The following is an 18,949-nucleotide window of genomic DNA, read 5'->3' as shown; positions in this document are numbered from 1 at the left end:
AGTAATTCTTAGAGAGTGATTACATAAAGTTGTTAGAATACAATACTGACTATAGGTTTGCAATGATAAAGGCAATAAGCTTTATGGTTTTCTTGGCATTACAAAGCCTACAGAAGAAAGATATAGAGGACTGATGATACTTTGGAATTACTTTAAATCCCATATAATTTATATCGAGTCATGCAAAAGGACGAATAATGTTCAAATATATTAAGATATTCTCATTATGCTCAATCCCTCAATACTGATATCGCTGAGTTTATTAACTTCCTGGATGAACTTACTGACAAAATTACTCAATATCGGGTGAAGTATATATTAATTGCTCGGGATTTTAATTCTAAAAGTCCTGAATTTTCCGATGAACTAAATAGCATATGTGGTCAATACCTTAACGAAAGGGTAAATTTGCTGAGGTTGGTGTGTATTAATGGCAATGGGGTGACCTTCCAGAGAGGGTCTTCCCACTCCGTGATTGACCTTGCCTTTGTGCCTATGGAGAGTTAATGATTATGTGAACTGGTCAATTCTAAAAACTGGGAGTCTTCCAGATCATCTACAAATAGTTTATGAAACTAGGACAAGTGTTGGCAGTCCCACTTTACTAAGGATGATGGACTCCAAAAAAAAGATGTATCCAATTCAGTTGAAAAATACAGGCGAGAATGACTGGGTTCATATCTTCAACAGAGTTGATATCGATAGTTCAAGATAAGTGTGAAAAATCCGGTGTACTGATCCCTAAAAGGAAAAATAAACATGCATATTGGTGGATCGAGGAAATAGAAACTCTTAGAAAGCAGGCACAGTAACTAACAGCAACACAAGATAGCTCAAAAAAAATTACTTAGTGGCTGTTATTTGAACAGATAGTTTTCTCACATAAAAAATAACTAACAAAAAGAAAAAGAGTAATTTCTTCTAATTATTATTTATAAAGAAAACAACAAAATATAACTTTCTACGGGTGTTTTTTTTTTTTTTAATTTTAGTTACACTGAATGCTGGGTTATTATTACTCACAATGAATGCCAGCAGCATGCAGAGAAATTGTATCTAAAACTGTAATACTTCAGCAATCTACAAAACTGATTTACTAAATACAGCTTCAACCATAATTTAAATCCTCATTTTACTCCCTTCAATTTCCAGGATCCTATTTCCCGAGTTGTTCTATGTAATTCCCATCTATTTAAAAAGATGAAGCTGTCATCTTAAAAAATATAATATATTTTAAATAGATAAAATTTATGAATGGTATTAAAATTAACAATATTTAACCAAATTTTTTACATTATGATAAAAAATAACTAATTTTTAAAAATAAATTTAGAAATAAAGAAAAAAATTTTTCCATGCATCACATAAAATAAGTGGAAAGTTCTACCTTGAAATTTCTTCTTCCTTAGTGTCATTACTTTGATTAATTTTGTTTGCAACTGATTCCTCTTTATCAGATGATGAATCTCCATCTTTATCGTCACTTAGGATTTCTTCTTTAATTTTTATATCACCATCTTCTTCATTTGTATCGTTTTCTTTTGCATTTCCTGATGATGATTCATTAACCTTTTTGAAATCTTTCACTGGTATGGCCCAATCAACCACAATTGTACGACCTAAAAGCAAGAATAAAATATAACTGATGCTCAAACGATTTCACTAGGGCTTGCCTTCCAAACATCCTTCAACAACATAAATGCACTGGTCTGTCTGTTAACCATAAAATATGCATTTTTTATTTTGTTTTTTTACATTGAGTTATTTTAGTTTTCCTTTTTACTTTTGTCAAGAGGTAACATTAAAATAATTTTTCTCTTTATATGATGGTTTTCTTTTTGCACAGTTTTAGTTTGTGTTGCTTCAAACACATAACAAATATAGTAATTGTATACATTGATTGTTTTAATAATTAACAGATTTTACATTTTTACATGTTGAACAGCTGTTTAATAAGTCAAAGTTCTAGCTACTTCTAAAACATAAATTGAAGGGACGTTTAAAATATTTTAGCAATATATATGTCTACAAGATTCTCAAAATTTGACAGCAAAAATTCAATCAACAATTTATTTCTTTATTTTGAAAATTGTGATATTGTTGAAAGACAATTCCTTAAATAGAATTGAAAACCTAATAGACTGAGTTTATTAAGCTTTAAGACCATAAAAGTGTTAATTTTTAATTTTTTGTTATTATAATAGTCCAGATGCTAATTTAAAGGTACGAATAATAATGTTAACTTTCTCAGTTAAATTTGATGGAGTTCAAGATAAGTCAGGAGTTTTAGATCATGCAGTTTCACAAATATTATTATTTTCAATTATAATATTAATATAAATATTTTTATTACTTAAATCAAAATTAATAAAATTAGTTTTAGCATAATTTATTACGAAACCAATTTTTTTATGTACTTGACTATACAGCTTAAGATAAAAGAATCACAGTTTAATTATGTGATCAGGAATGATTAGAGTTATATTACAATTTTTTTTTTGCAATTTATCAAGAGAATAACTAATGTTAAATAATAAAAATAGATCATAAATAGCAACATTTCATAAGAAACTGAGGACTTCCTGTTACAAATGATTTACTCACAAACTAAAGTTTTTCTTATTCTTTGTTTTTGTTCCAAGAGACTTCAACATAATATGATTCATCAGCTAAGTAATCACTGACACATTCAGAACAGTTGAGCATGATTATATCATTAAATTAGCAGCATGCTAGAAGATATAAAAAAATTTTTTCAGAATAGAATTAACTGGATTAGAAAATACTAACAAAAAAAAGAAAATGAGCAGAACTCTATCATATTTTTATATTTACTATCTTCTTACAACAAGCTGTAACCTAATTTACAAATGCAGGTGGTCTAATTCAACTTCAGGGTGAAATCAGCTGATTTCAAAGTCAAAGAGTTCTAAGGTTCAGATCCTAGTAAAGACAGTTACTTTTATACGGATTTAAATACTAGATCGTGGTTTCTGGTGTTCTTTGATGGTTGGGTTTCAATTAACCATATCTCAGGAATGGTTGATCTGAGACTGTACAACATTAATTTCATTTACTTTCATACATATCATCCTCTGAACCAATTCCTTACGGTAGTTCCAGAGGCTAAACAAAAAAAAGGAGGCTTATTAGAAAAATGGGATGGTTCTCATTCACCTTCATTAACTCATCTTCTATAGAAAATAAATAGATTTATTTTTAGAAAAAATATATTGTTGCATAACTGCAAGACAACCACATTGAGGTTCAGGTGATATTAATCCCTATTGAGTAATACTTTTAAATGTTTACCACAAGATGTTCACCATATAACGAACTTCATTAATGTCAGAGAAAATAATTCTCATTAGTAACCTTATTCAACTCCGATAATTTACATGTCATAGCCATAAAACAGACTATGATGATTGTGTAAAGCAATAAATTAATATACCTAATATATCTCTATCGGTAACAGTGTATTTATTCAATGTCTTCATTCCACATGGTAAACACTATAATTAATTGAATACAAAGCTTTTCTCGCAAAATAAATGTTTTTTTAAGAGAGAAGTAACTCACTTTTTTCCAGCATATAATGGTTATTCCAGTTAGTCATATGGCAGTAAGATTAATGAAATATCTATCACTTCAATGTAATTAAATCAATAAAAGCTGAGGGAGATGAAGTCTAACTCAAATTCTAACACACATTTCCTCAATCTCTTGGGTGCTGACTGAAACAGATGTAGATAAACTAACAGGCACATATCTTTCCTTTTAAATATTTTAACAGCAACAGCGATTTAAAGGATAGTAAACACGTCATGACATAGTGGCGTCATTTGTACATGATGTACCGAGGTGTCTTCAAAAGTATGACCTCTTACACGTCGTCTGTTTGGGCGCATAGGTTGGAAATAAGTCGAGCACTTATTCAAAATTTAAGGAGTGCCCAACCACCCCCCAAGGAGGTTGTTTTTAAAAAACCTCCTATGAGGCTACCACTGAATTGAGAAAAGCTCTCCCAATCGATTTAGTGGTGAAAGTTCGGGCGGCCATGTGGAAATTGCAGAGGCAGGGGGGCCAAAGTATTTGGGTTATGGTTTTGAGCCGGACCTGTACCGGAGCGGAACGGTGATCTCAATGCATCAGTTCTAAATTTTGAATAGTTGCCAATCTCCGCCTGCAGAGGAGACTTTACAGCCTCGCGATGGAAACATGACAGCAAGAATGGCACACCACGACTAAAGGAAGGTCCTTGTATAGATTTATACAGGATCTAGGGGGATGATATGCCTCTCCTTCGCCTTTAAGAGCAACGGGAGCCCAAGTGCTCTCCAACCATGTAAATTTAAACCAATATTTGTTTCGATTCCGCCTGGCAGCTAATGAGCTGTGCATCTGTGAGGAGGTCCAGTTGAATGAACACATGATGTTCGACTGCCTAGCTCTTGTAGGGGCCACAACTCAGGCCTCTCTAGATCTTAGAGGTCAAGGGAAAAATTGGCCACTCACAAGCGGCAAGAGCCGCATTGTTGGACTGTGTGGGAGTTTCTTGATGCGGTTGCTTTGTTCAACCAATATCAGTAGTTTACCTAAGGGAAAAGACTCCTACCGCACTGCTGTAGAAAGCTAACTGAGAGATATGACTGGCTACCAGCCAGATTAAGGCTCCAAGCGCTTTAATGGTAGACAGGTACTTACTGGCATTCAGCGGCCTAGTCGTGGCAGCAAATTGTTGTCTTTGACGAGATAAATTTAATTATTGATAATCATATATGTTTTAGTAGTTGACGATGTGCCTACCCATTTTAGTGATATATAACAAGTGGGCGGTGGGACACGCAAGCGAGTGGTGTATGGTACCATGCTTATTCCACTCATGCTTTTAGGTTAACTCTAGGAGATAGTTAGGACACTGGTCGCTAAACTGTTTCGAGGCTCAGTAGCCGTTTGTGGCATAGACATTCGGTCTTATGCATTAGGGCGACCAAATGGGGTGGTGGCAGGAGAAATACCACACAAACCAACCAATGTCATGACACACTTACTTCTCTTTTCTCTCTTCTTCTGTTTAGTCTCCAGAACCACCTTCAGGTATTACTTCAGAGGATGAATGAGGATAATATGAATGAATGTAAATGAAGTGTAGGATTACTAGGATTTACCTTTACCTTTACTAGGATTTGAACCTTAGAACTCTTGATTTTGAAATTAGCTGATTTGCGATGACAAGTTAACTACTAAACTAGCTTGGTGGGCTGTAACATACTTACTACAGAAGTTGAGGAGTTAATTTTGTTATCTTCTTAACTTAACTGAAAACACTGTTGCATAACAGCAAGTTAAGCCCATTGAACTGTATATGAAACTCTGCTGCATAAGTGAATGTTTCACTCAGTTCGCCACTGGGACTAATAGATATATACCATTATATTCTTTATTGGTACAAATTCTTAAGAAAAAGTCATTAATTACAATTAATAATCAAAAAACATAAACAATAAGCATTCCTTTGAAAAAATCAGTTTCCTTTGAAAACTGTTTTTTGAGATAAAAAATCCTACTGAAACTTTGAAAAAAAAAAGGTTTACTTTCATACACTACATAAAATCTTGAAAAAATCTTTTATCTAATTATTTTTATTTAATCTTCAAAAATATACATAATATTTGATGCAGTGAATTCAACCATTGCAGAACACCAAGCTAAGACTCGGGAACTGCAATAAATTTTGCCTTAGTAGACATAAGATTTCTATATTAAAACCCAATACTAATACATATATAATTAATTAATCTATTAATTTTAAAACATGTACCATCATTTACCTAAAAATGGTTTTCCACTAGTTGCAACAATTGCATTTACAGCACTCTTTCTATTATTAAATTCAAGAAATGCACATCCAACTAATTTATTGTCAACTCTTCTTAACAAATTTAAATCAATAACATCACCATATGTACTGAAATGACTCCGTAATTTCTCTTCAGTTGTCTATTGAAATAAAATGATAAATTAGAGATAATGAATAATCTACGGCACAATGAAAATAATTAAGCAGAAAAAAGAAAGTAACAAAGCCTCTGCAAAGTACAGAATTAGAGAACACTCTTACCTTCACTTTTTCATGTCGACCTGCGTTAAAGGCAGTTCTTCCTCAGCATTTGACACAATTAACAAAAGGATAAACAGTGTAGAATAGAAACTTAGTTACCTACTAGCGTACTTCCATATTAACCTCTGCTAGCTAACAATTAAATCAGATTAAAATCAAAGTAAAAAAAAAGCTGATATATTAAACAATACCCACTTCTGACTGGTCAGCAGTTGAAAAGAGAAAACTTTTAATTGGTTGAACTTCCACACGATGAAAATCTGTTTCATAATGAAGTTATATGATACAGGTTCCAGCCGTGTAATTCAAATGTTATAATACAGCCATAGAAAAAATCTAGTTGTATAAATAAATTTTCCATGTGGTAGCACTCTTATAATTCCCCCCCCAAAAAAACATAAATTTTTAAAATTATGTTTCATTTTATAACTTTCATTACTGTTTAATTCATAACAGTTGAGAGCTATAATTGCTAAAAGTTATTCAGTTATACAATTACATCAAAATCAATTATTTTTAAAATTTAAAATTTAGAATTGCCTAAACTATCACTATTGTATAATCCTGAAACTTTGTAATGAATGAACACGCAACTCTGCTGTCCATTAACTAAAACAACCAGTTTGACTGATTCCAGAATAGGCAACAGAGTTGTGTGTTCATCCATAACTTTGTTTAGATTTGTTTAGTTTTGTGTATAGATTATGTGTGTGTGTGCACGCATGCATGCACACATACACACAACTATACTCACATGAGGTGTGATCAAAATGTATTCAACCTTGGCTCATAAAAACAAAAATATTTAACAAATTTAGTTCAACAGTAGACCACTACTGATGTAACACACTTATCTCAATAATTTTTCCATTGCAGGAATCATTTTTCAGCAACATAAGTCATCTGTCCCACTTTTTTTAATCTCATCTCTCTCTATCTTCAAATCTCTTCCCTTTAAGCAATTTTAAGTTTACGAATGAGTCAAAATTCCAAACGGCCATGTGTGGTGAGTAAGGTGCCTGTTGAAGTTGTTCGAACCCTTGTTTTGCCAAGAATCAATGGAGAAGTTGTGATGTATAATAAACTTAAAATTCTGCTTGCTTGCAGTAAAGAAATCTGAAGACAGAGAACAGATAAAAAGAAATGTGACGAGGACTTATAGTGATCACTAAAAATGATTGAAAAATTTTCTCATTGTTTCTTCCCAACAATAGAAACACTGCCACGATAAGTTTGTTACATGAGAAGGAGCCTACTTTGAGGGGGATTAGTCTTGAACTAAATAGGTAAGTATTTTTGTTTTTATGAGCCAAGGTCAGACCTTTTGTTCTCAGCTTATATAAAAAGAAAAAAATACGTATTTTGGCTAAACAACAATTTTTTTATCACTTCACCTAAATACAAACAGACAAGGTAATTCAGAAAAATATTTTATTTCTTATTCTAACTGTAACATACAGTTATTTTTATGTAATGATTATTTTATGTTAACAAACAAAAATTTGAATTCCTTTTGTAGTTAATATGCTTTTAATTTAACAACATTTTATTCATTAACCCTTTGAAGACCACTTGATGATTTTTCATTAGGTTCAGTTTTATGCTAAAAACACCAACTGGCAAATTTTCATCAATTTCAGTTTATACGAGAAAGACAATTTGACGAAATTTTATCAGTTTCAAAACGATGTTTGTACTGGTGACATGTTTGGTTTTCATAGCAGACATGGCAGTTCACTTGATAGGGGTTATGTTTGTTATTGTTTAAAGTCGCATGTGACATCGCAATTGATATTCAGATGGTAACAAAAAATAATCATTATTTTGAACTTAACAACTGTTCATGTTTTTACTTTTAGAGAATATTTAATTGTGTTTATTGCATAATACGTAAATGTTGTTTGTTTGTTATTGTTTTGAGCTGGCTGTGAAATCATAGTTCAGTCGGAGTGAAAAGGAATGCTTTAAATTTATTTATTTAATTTTTTTACAATTCTGTTTTTATTGGTGTGTTGCATAGTACGTAGGTCAGCCAAGCACATTGTACGTTTATAATTGTTTTTAGTTGTTTGTAACATTCAGATCATAATATACTTATTTCATCTTGGTGTTTTCTTTTCTTTTTTCCGACAATATTTATTAGCAAGTAGCTATAATAGGCAAAATAAGCAGTGTATTTCAAAACTGATTCAAATACACTGCTTCTTACAAAATTCTTACAGGAACGTAAGAATATTCAATCTGATAGTGATTTGTGTACTGACAGTTCTAAAAAACATAATTTTACATATTTAACTAAAGTCATCGATTTCTTGCAAAAAATCATGAAATTTTCAGGTTTAACACAAAAATGGACAATAATTCTTATAATCCTGATTTCCATGCTAAAACTGTTTCTTGATTTTGAGTTAAGTGACTTCAAACTCATTTTTGTTTTTTTAATTTCTTTTTTTGGGGTCTAATCTTTAGAAAAATTTTTTAATTAGATATTACCACAAAAAAAATTTCTCTAGTTGTCAGTGCATTGATTTTCCTAGTTTAAAAAAAAAACGGCTAAAAAATATTAATCATAAAAAATTTCATAAATTTTTTAGCACAAGCTTACAAATAGTCACCATAAGGAAGAGTTTTTTTTACCAACAATAATATAAGCATGTGAATTTTTTTAACAATCTCCAAATCAAAGGTCCTCAAATGGTTAACATAAAGAAATTAAATTGAGAATAAATATATATTACAAAATATATATTCATATGTAGTAAATAAATAACATATCAATAAAATAAATAACACAATACATATCAATAGTACACTGCTTGTAACATCATACAGTGCCTAAGCACATTGAAGGAGGTGAAATACAATCACTAGAAATGACTGCATATATTTATCATAATTATTATAGTACCACAAAAATCGATGAACAAATACGTAAAAAAAAATCCCACAATAAAAATAAAGGTATTGTTGGAAACTGCAATTAATTTTACACTAACTGGATTTAGCTGATTTTAGTTACTATCATTTGTTTGAAAATTAGAAGCGTGAAACACATGAAAATTTGAAAATGAATGGAAAATTCTTAATTTTTTGCACTTTTTTGAGAACGCCAACTTTGAAATACTATAAAATCCAAACTGATCAAATTAGAAATTTTCTACTTTTAGAAGTAGATTAAACGACTGTTTCTCAATAATTACAGTTATTTATTGGGTTTAGCCCAAAGCTATTATTATTTAAGTGTACAGGTTTTTTCAAGTTAAACTAACATACTTCGGTTAACATTAGATCAAGAAAAAAGAAATTTCCACTAACATCGGGCATTAATTTTATAGAATTCTTATTTGTTCAGTTTAAATCAATAAAAATTTGCGTTTTATGGTGAAGACCATTTACAGGATCGTAAAAATCAGTTTAAAAATCTGGCAATATATGATGGACTGAAGAAGCCGTCTCAGTGAGTGGTACAGTCTCAACAACTATTCTCAAACTCAGTCTCAAACTAACCTTCTGTTCGTGTTCTATTCATGAATCCTTCACACCATTAATGTTGTTAATCAGTATTTATGTTAATTAATCATATTATACTGCACATTTCAAGTCATGCATGAAATAAAAAAGGGGCCTTACTTTAGGTTTATAAAACAAATAAATAACTAATAAAAATAATGAAATTGTTAAAAAACAAAGTTATTTTTAACTATTGTTTTTTTAAATTAATTATTATTTAAAAACTGATGTAGGCCTAATAGAATTAAATTAATACCCCTGTCCATGGATAAGAGATTGTTGTACAATAGCAGATAACATTATAGTAGGATGACTCGTAACTTCCAGAACTCATGTTATTGTTTATATATGTATATGTTCTTACTTTGTATAGTAATATAAATTAATAGCAATGCCAGTCTTCAATCTGATGGATTCATTAAATCTTCAGTTGTGATATTTAATAAATTAATTGGATTTTTGATTTCCATATGTTCAGTTCATGTTTTCTTAGCAAGTTTATTTAACAGGAATTTTAGTTATTTAGCGTTAAGTCAAAGAGAGTTTAGAATAGTATGGTAATTTATGTTTTTTATCAGGTTTTTTAATAAGTTTATAAAGTTAAATTTTTTTTATTTTTTTAACTTATCTGCAACTATCTTAAGTGTAATATGAACAAGATGGAAAAACCTTTGTTTTCCAGCCAACATGGCCATACAATTAAGTGGTTCGAGAAATATAATCCACAACATATATAAGCTATTTTCAAAAGCTATTTGACTTTGAATTCCGTTGCACAATTAACTTTGATAAAGTTCTAGAGCTCGCTGCCGAAGCATGCAGCATTAGTCAGAGTCGGTATAAAGAATATGAAGGTCAGTTAAGAAGTGTGATAGTAACAACAATTACATTCAGTTTGAAATGCCAGGGAAAAATATGGCATGAAATGCAAATCTCACTGAATGATTTCAACTGTCATGTAGGGCACACAATAATAATATATCAATACTACAATCGGAATGAAATCCTTACAGTTAAGAAGCTCAGAGAGGAAATATGTGAAAAACTGGATTAAATCTTATCATCTACGATCATTCATTGTATTTGAAAAAAAAAATTGGTTTCTGTTATAAAAAGATAACAGATGATCAACATTTCTTGATGGAAAAACCTGATATTGCATTACAAAGAATTGAATTTTTAAAGACATTTCACAAATAAAAAGGGTCAGGTGATAATAAACCATATTTTACACAGATGAGATGAGGGTTAATGAAAATCATTCTCATAAATACTAAGGCAAGATTCAAAGAAAAATGGAGGGACTAAAATACCCATCAGAAAAGGCAGTCATTTAGTGTGTCATGCAGGTTCAGCTAAACAGCGTTCATTAAAGAAAGTAAACTGGTTTTCCGCAGTAAATCAAAAGTGAGTTCAGATTATCATTCAAAAATGAAAAGTGACAGTTTCAAAAACTGGTTTACAAATGACTTTTTGAATTACTTACAAGAAGGGAGCATCATAATAATAATGGGTAACACAAATTATTACTCTGTTGCAGTGAATAAAGTTCCAACCAACAGCTGGACGAAAGCTGAAATCTAACAGTGGCTTCAAGAAAAAGCAGTTGCTTGCAAAGATAGTGAAACTAAACAAGAGTTGTTGCAAAAAATACTTCCATATAAGAATTAATATAAACTGTATCAAATTGATGTTATAGCCAACAAGAAAAGACATTCTTTTATTCACCTACCACCATATTACTGTCAATATGATCTGATAAGAGTTTATATGGGTGCAAGTAAAAATAACAGTTGCAAAATCGAACTTTCAAGTTAACAGATGTACAGAAAATTAATTAATGAGGAATTAGAAAATTGTTATGGCAAGAACTGGTAAAAATGTGTTTCACATATAGAAAAAAATATCAAAGAGAATTTCCACAATCAAGTCATATAAGATAATGTAACAGAAAAATTCATCACAAATCTTCAGGAAATCACTCAGAGAAGAATGATTTTGATATTTCAGACAACAATGAGGATGACGATGAAACCTTGGCAGAACACTTCCAGATTGAGTACTGTAAGTAATCATTACAAACAATTTTTACAAATTTTTATCTGATTTTAAACTGCGGTTTAACTTTATTTATTCAGATTTAAATGATGATTCAAAATAAATGATGTGTAAGCAGTTACACAGTTTTTAAATTTCAGTGTTACAATAAACTGTATAATGTTTACTGATATGATTTTAATGGCTTTTTGTAATCTGTTATTCCTTTTATACAGCTGAGTTTTTGATAGAAATATTGTGAATAGTTGTAAAAATAAAAATGTATGAAAATAACAACACCAACGTAGTAATAATAATAGAATTTACAAAAAATATAATTTATAATATTAACAAATTATAAAATAATCTGATAAAACTGTATAAAAGGCAATATTAAACCATGCTGGCATGTCGCTGGTCTGTGTAGCAACAAACAGGATGCATGTTCAATTATTAGTTGCAAATGTACTTTCTGAATGATCATTTCATACCTTTCCCACCTCAATTAAATGCTTTATTTTCAAAATACTGTCATCTTATTCAAATTGTTTCAAAGATTACAATTTTTTCCCCCTTAAATATTCATGGAAATGAATGTTAAGGTTGCCTTGTAAAAAAGCTCTGCATGCTTAAATAATAGTAGTTCTGGGCTAAATCTTAATGATAATTATTGAGAAACAATAGTTTAATCTATCTCCTAAATTTTTGATTCTGATTTTTTGATTTTGATTTTGTAGCAATTCAAAATATTCAAACAATCTGAATTTTTTGCTTTTAACTCTCCTAATTTTCAAACAAATTAGAGAATTCCAGTTGGCCAAATCCAGTTAGCATAAAAATAATTGCAGTTTCTGACAATATCTTCATTTTTACTGAGATTTTTTTTTTAAACAGAGATACAATGGTTTAAACACAAGTGCTATCTTTCATGGCGACTGCTATAGCAATCTTTCATCTTGAACAATTTATTATTACCCTGTAAACATAATTTTTTTACAAGTAATTTAGTTAGGAAAAACAGATTATAGAAATAATAAAAAATACAAAAAAATTACAAAAATATATTTGATTACATAAAAAAAATTATTTTTTAAAAAAGCTTTTATTTAACTAATATTAACATTAATAAAAAAAGAAAACAAATTAGAAAACCCCTCTAAAAAAGTAAAAAATAAGAATTAAATCAAATTGAGAATTTTAAACAAAAAAATATAATATATTAACAAATATAGAAATGCACTGAAAAGTAATTATATAATTTATTTTTTACTTTTCAGTGCATTTTTATATTTGTTAATATATTATATTTTTTTGTTTAAAATTCTTAATTTGATTTAATTCTTATTTTTTACTTTTTACAGGATTTTTCTTATTTGTTTCCTTTTTTTATTAATGTTAATAAAATTAATGTTAATTAATTAATTAAAAATAATGTTAATTTTATTAATGTTAATTAAATAAAAGCTTTTTATAAAAAATAATTTTTTATATGTAATCAAATATATTTTTGTATTTTTTTTTTGTTTTTTTTTTATTTTTTTAAGACAAAAAAATGAAAAATATTTATTTTTACACATTGAAGTTACATACGTATACCAAATTTCAATCATTTTCATACGATAGTTCATGAGAAATGAACATTTTTAACTAAATGCATGAATTTAGCGTAGGGGTAGTGCATGGTGGCATGGGGGTGGGTCATATCAAATTCCGACACTGTAGTGCTGTATTGTCATTGAAGTTAGATACGTGTACCAAATTTCATTGATTTTCATACGATAGATCAAAAGATATAGCAGTTGCAAGATTTGATTATTCCTAAAGCGAGTTGAGTTAAATAAAAGCTTTTAAAAAGACAATTTACACTGTTTTTTATTAAACACATAAGTATATGAAAATATCCACATGTGCAGGCATATATTTATATAAATATATATATAGTTACCTTAAAAGAAAGATTTCGAATAATAAGACGAGCTTTCTTCTTTTTAGGAATTTCATATGGTTGTTTTACTGCTTTACTTTTAGAATCTGATGAACTCTCATTTTTAGAATCTGGAAAAAACATAAAATATTACTTAGCCCTAGAACTGGCAAAAGCATGATATAATATCTTGTTTGTTATACGGCATTGTTGCAGTTGCGAGTTTTATGTATGAGTTAACAACAATTATCTATTTAAGTAACATTAAACATCATCTGATCGAGTCACTTAGCTATGGTACCAACTGAAGACTATCATTACCATTACTATTCAGTAGTAATAGACAAAAGTCAATTTTGTCAACTGCAGATTACCGCAGAGCGAGGGCTTCTGCAAGCATAATTCCTGGCGCTCCTTTGTTTAGGAGCAAGGGAATAGAGAACCTTGGGAACGCAGGAAAGATGTCCTCCTGTCAGCTTTGTCAACCAGCGAGGGTGTGGTAATTGATAAGGACCGTGTCCTTAATATTTTGCTGAAATGATTTACTCCTGGATGACACTATGGTGGGTGAGATTTCATAACTCTTCATAATTTTCCCAGAATTATTTTTGTAAATTTCCTTTTCCTTATTTTTCTGAATCATAATAATTATTGTCAATAAAGTAACATATTAAAAACTGAAAGTTCCAAGATAATACATTCATTGAACAAAAATTTACAAAATCTATGAACCACACACATAAGTGGCAGGAAAATAAACCACAGGTATTTTCCAAAAGCAAAATAAAAGAAATGCTTGGAAATTATTTGATAACTTAAAGATAGTTCTTTGATCATTATACACTAATTGAACTACAGAAGTAATATTAAAACTTTTATCACTATTAAAAGACTTCTGCAGTAAAATATGGATTAAGGTAACAAACTTATAAAAATAACAATTTATTCTTCTTTATCAAAACATTTTAAAATGTAAAAATTAACTAATTGAGGTAATGAAATAAAAATTTACACATAAACATTCAACACATAAGATATTTTATGAAACTAAACCATGATTTCCTTCCGTGTGTTGAGAAAATTCTCTAAATTTTGTGAATACACAAAAAATACATAATGTATTTAAAATTATAAAAATATATTACATTCCTACATTTAAATAAATAATTAATTTAAACAAATATTAACAATTATAGTTACAATGGTGAATAAACATGTCAATTTTTACTAATTAGGGAAATATTCTGTGGTCCTAGACTACTTATTGCCCATTAAGTGTATTTATTATTAAATAAAATATATTTCAAAATATAACACAAATCTGCCAATCTACAACTCATTTCATCTCACTCTAATTCACTTTTAAGTTGCCTACCTTCACTACCTTATGTGAATTGGCTACTTTATACTCCCCCTTCTCAAAAATAAATTGCTTTTAATTTAAATTAATATACTTTTAATACTATTATTATATTTTATGCATAAAAGATGTTAATTAGTAAAGCTGTAAATACAAGAATTTACTAAATAAACAGCAAAAGTTACTGTACCTTTATTATCAGTAAAATCACTCAAACCATGTTCTTTATAAAACTCTTTATTTTCCAGTGGTTCTTCTTTAATATCATTCAAAAATTCATCATCATATTCATCATTATCACAATCCTCTTCTTTTATCTTAATTTCTCCACCATTATTAATATCATCATCATAATCATGACCATGATCTCTAACAGAATCTTCATCACAAACATTTTGTTTTTCTTTTTGATTTGACCTCATTCCCCAAACCGAATCATTTTGTTTATTTTCTGAATTTAAAAATCTATCTTTTGATACTGCTCTTTCAATGGTAATTTTTCGTCCTGCAAGGAACAGAAACAGTAATTATTTTTTTCATTAAATTAATTCTAATAATTAATAATATTTGCTTAAAATTTGAAGGTAACAAAAGAAAAGTAACATTAATTTTTTATTAATCAATAAATTGTCAATATAATTCAATTAATTCAGTTCTACAGTACTAATTGAAACATAACACAAATCATTAAGTCAATTGCAAGTACTGTGGAGCTATTGTGATATTAGTTCATGTAGTATAACAATATTATAATTAAAATTACAAACTATTTTGAGAAAAATATACCTTAGCTCAAAGTAGATGTAAATATCCATGAAAAACTAGGTCTAGAAATACTACAATTTTCATATACGGCCAACTAAAAAAAGATTTTTCCCAAATTTATGTTCCAGATATAAGGTAAAACACATATAAGGTAATACTTATTCAAACCATGTTAAAACTTTATTTTTAATGATTTATCTTTAATGGTAGCGAAATATATCAACATTTAAATAATATAAAATTTACAGTAGTACATGTATATGCTTATAAAGGACCAATTATATGAAACAATAACCTTAGATGGCTTTTCAAATGATGAATTTTTTTTTTTTTTTTTTTTTTTTGTCTTCAGTCATTTGACTGGTTTGATGCAGCTCTCCAAGATTCCCTATCTAGTGCTAGTCGTTTCATTTCAGTATACCCTCTACATCCTACATCCCCAACAATTTGTTTTACATACTCCAAATGTGGCCTGCCTACACAATTTTTCCCTTCTACCTGTCCTTCCAATATTAAAGCGACTATTCCAGGATGGCTTAGTATGTGGCCTACAAGTCTGTCTCTTCTTTTAACTATATTTTTCCAAATGCTTCTTTCTTCATCTATTTGCCGCAATACCTCTTCATTTGTCACTTTATCCACCCATCTGATTTTTAACATTCTCCTATAGCACCACATTTCAAAAGCTTCTAATCTTTTCTTCTCAGATACTCCGATTGTCCAAGTTTCACTTCCATATAAAGCGACACTCCAAACATACACTTTCAAAAATCTTTTCCTGACATTTAAATTAATTTTTGATGTAAACAAATTATATTTCTTACTGAAGGCTCGTTTAGCTTGTGCTATTCGGCATTTTATATCGCTCCTGCTTCGTCCATCTTTAGTAATTTTACTTCCCAAATAACAAAATTCTTCTACCTCCATAATCTTTTCTCCTCCTATTTTCACATTCAGCGGTCCATCTTTGTTATTTCTACTACATTTCATTACTTTTCAAATGATGAATATGCAGATATTATCTTTACCTATGGTTTAATGAAAGATATCACCAATTTTCTTTACAATAAAAACACCAGACCATCAACATATGAACACATATAAATATTTCCAGTAAATTTCTATAAGCATCCCACTTCTAATGATGATAATACTGTTCAATAATAATTTGAAAATATAATCCACTTTTCTCAGTTATGCAACCATCTACCATTTAACAAGAAATGATACAAATACATTGTCGTCCTCAATTGAACACTAACAAAATTTAATTTACACATACATGCTAGATTACAGTGTATGTAGAATGTTAAAGAGAATTTTTTTCTTTTTGTGTTTTTTTCAACACGGATAAACAAGGAAAAGATTTTATTCTTGCTGTTTGATTCATGACAATCAATATATTTTAATTCACATTCATTTACCAAGCATTGAGAAATGAAAAAAATAATTTAAATGATAGCAGCAGACTGAAAATAATATCAAATTTTCAAAATTGATTTGATAAATATATGCTGTGTAAAAATCAAAGAAAAATAAAAAAAAATAATAATCTTTGTCATCTAGTATAAAAGTAGATGCAGATATTCTATAAAATCAATTGCCTATCTTGTTAAAAGATAGACCTCTGTAAAAATATTTATCCAAAACTAGTGAAACCTTGGTTTTTTTTCATATTAATCTAACATATCAAAACATTTGAATTAAGCAGAAGCCAATTAACTGGCCACCAAAAATTGGTTAATTTTTTTAAATCCACTTGCTTATGAGTACACACAGACTTAGATAAAAATGCATGTATAAAAAATGAATGTGAATAATAAACTGAATTTTACTAATGACGAAGAAATTTTTAATTATTTATTGTCAGGATTTTTAAATACTTTTAGAATATAACTTTATTAATCTCAAATATACTTTTGACACAATCATTATTAGAGACCGGATTATATGCAACATAAAACGCTTGAAATATGCATGAAAAGTATCAAAATATGCAACTTTAAATAATAAAAAAATAGTAATTTTTAGTTATTTTATTTCAAAATCAACATATAATTAGTAAGTAGTTGAATAACAGATCAATAATTAACAATTATTTAACATTTTCTTACTTTTGTAAACATAAAAAATCAGGTACTGTTCCAAATGTTAGGTAATAAGACTGTGTCTTCGATTACTCAAAATACTTTTATAAGTGGATGGTAATACATCCACTGAGGTGACTGGGCAGTATTTGAATTTGAATTTGGGTGCTATGTTAACATATGTTTCTGGCAAAAGTTCACCCGTCCCATTAATAAAACTATCAATTTGACACAAAGGTTCAAAGCCTGGGTTACTGTTCAAAACGTTTTCAAATTTTTCTTTAATTCTATATGGGAATACATCTAGTAATGTCGAGTTCAATTGGCGGATTTTATTCATTAACTGAATAGATTCAGTCAACGCCAAACCTTGAGTTTCAAGCTTTTTAATACTTGCAGGTATGTGGGAAAAATAAGTGCTAATCACAGGTACATTTTTTTTTTTATACTAGAATCACATTTTTTTTTATACTGACAAACCGCATTATCAGTCATTTACTACACCTTTGATGGCCTCAAAATGTTCATTATAAAACAGTACAGCTTCAATCCACGTTCCCCATCGAGTTACCACTTGTTCGGGAGGTAAAAGTACATTTGGCAGTTTTTCTTTATAGGCCTTATTGGGAGCAGGTGCCTTAAGAAACACTTTCTTTATTGATGAAATCAGTTTATTTACACTCCCAAATGTAGATTGTACTTCTTGAGCGAACTGATGTACTCCATGAGCAAAGCACGTCAGATGAATCAAATTGGGATAAAATATTTGGAGGGCTTTGGCAGTCTTGATCATATAGGGAGCAGCATCTGAGAGAAATATAAGCACACACTTTCATTTGCAGAAGGTTAAGGAAATATTTTTTTAATATATTTATTCACAAATCTGGCGATCGTAGAATAATTTGTCTTTTCCAGGTCTTTAGTTTTAATGAAGAAATCTCTAGTTTTAATGCACTGACAATTAAATTCAAAATGTAACAGCCACAACTGTCGGTAGTTTCGTCAGCTGAAATCCAAATAATGCTATCCTTGAGTTCATTCTTCGTATTTCTTCCAGAACATGTAGGTAAATTATTGGTATGTAATCTTTACGCAATGTTGATTCATCTGGTATACTTTGATTCAAGCAATATTTTCGCAGA

The 18,949-nt window shown here is 29.3% G+C and overlaps 1 protein-coding gene across 3 annotated transcripts in view; it reads right to left on the bottom strand.

Moving 5' to 3' along the window:
• Positions 1–18,949, bottom strand: part of LOC142325282 (RNA-binding protein 28) — a 52,722-nt gene that overhangs the window by 20,264 nt on the left and 13,509 nt on the right. For all 3 annotated transcript variants that reach the window (XM_075366828.1, XM_075366827.1, XM_075366829.1), the window contains exons 4-7: positions 15,146–15,460; positions 13,617–13,726; positions 5,835–6,003; positions 1,388–1,619 (exon numbers count right to left, since the gene is read on the bottom strand). In XM_075366828.1, the coding sequence (XP_075222943.1) occupies positions 1,388–1,619; positions 5,835–6,003; positions 13,617–13,726; positions 15,146–15,460 (826 nt within the window). The remainder of the gene's footprint in view (positions 1–1,387; positions 1,620–5,834; positions 6,004–13,616; positions 13,727–15,145; positions 15,461–18,949) is intronic.

Source organism: Lycorma delicatula, chromosome 5 (genome assembly GCF_047948215.1).
Source record: "Lycorma delicatula isolate Av1 chromosome 5, ASM4794821v1, whole genome shotgun sequence".
NCBI lineage: Eukaryota > Metazoa > Arthropoda > Insecta > Hemiptera > Fulgoridae > Lycorma > Lycorma delicatula.
This window is presented reverse-complemented; position numbering and strand designations above follow the sequence as displayed.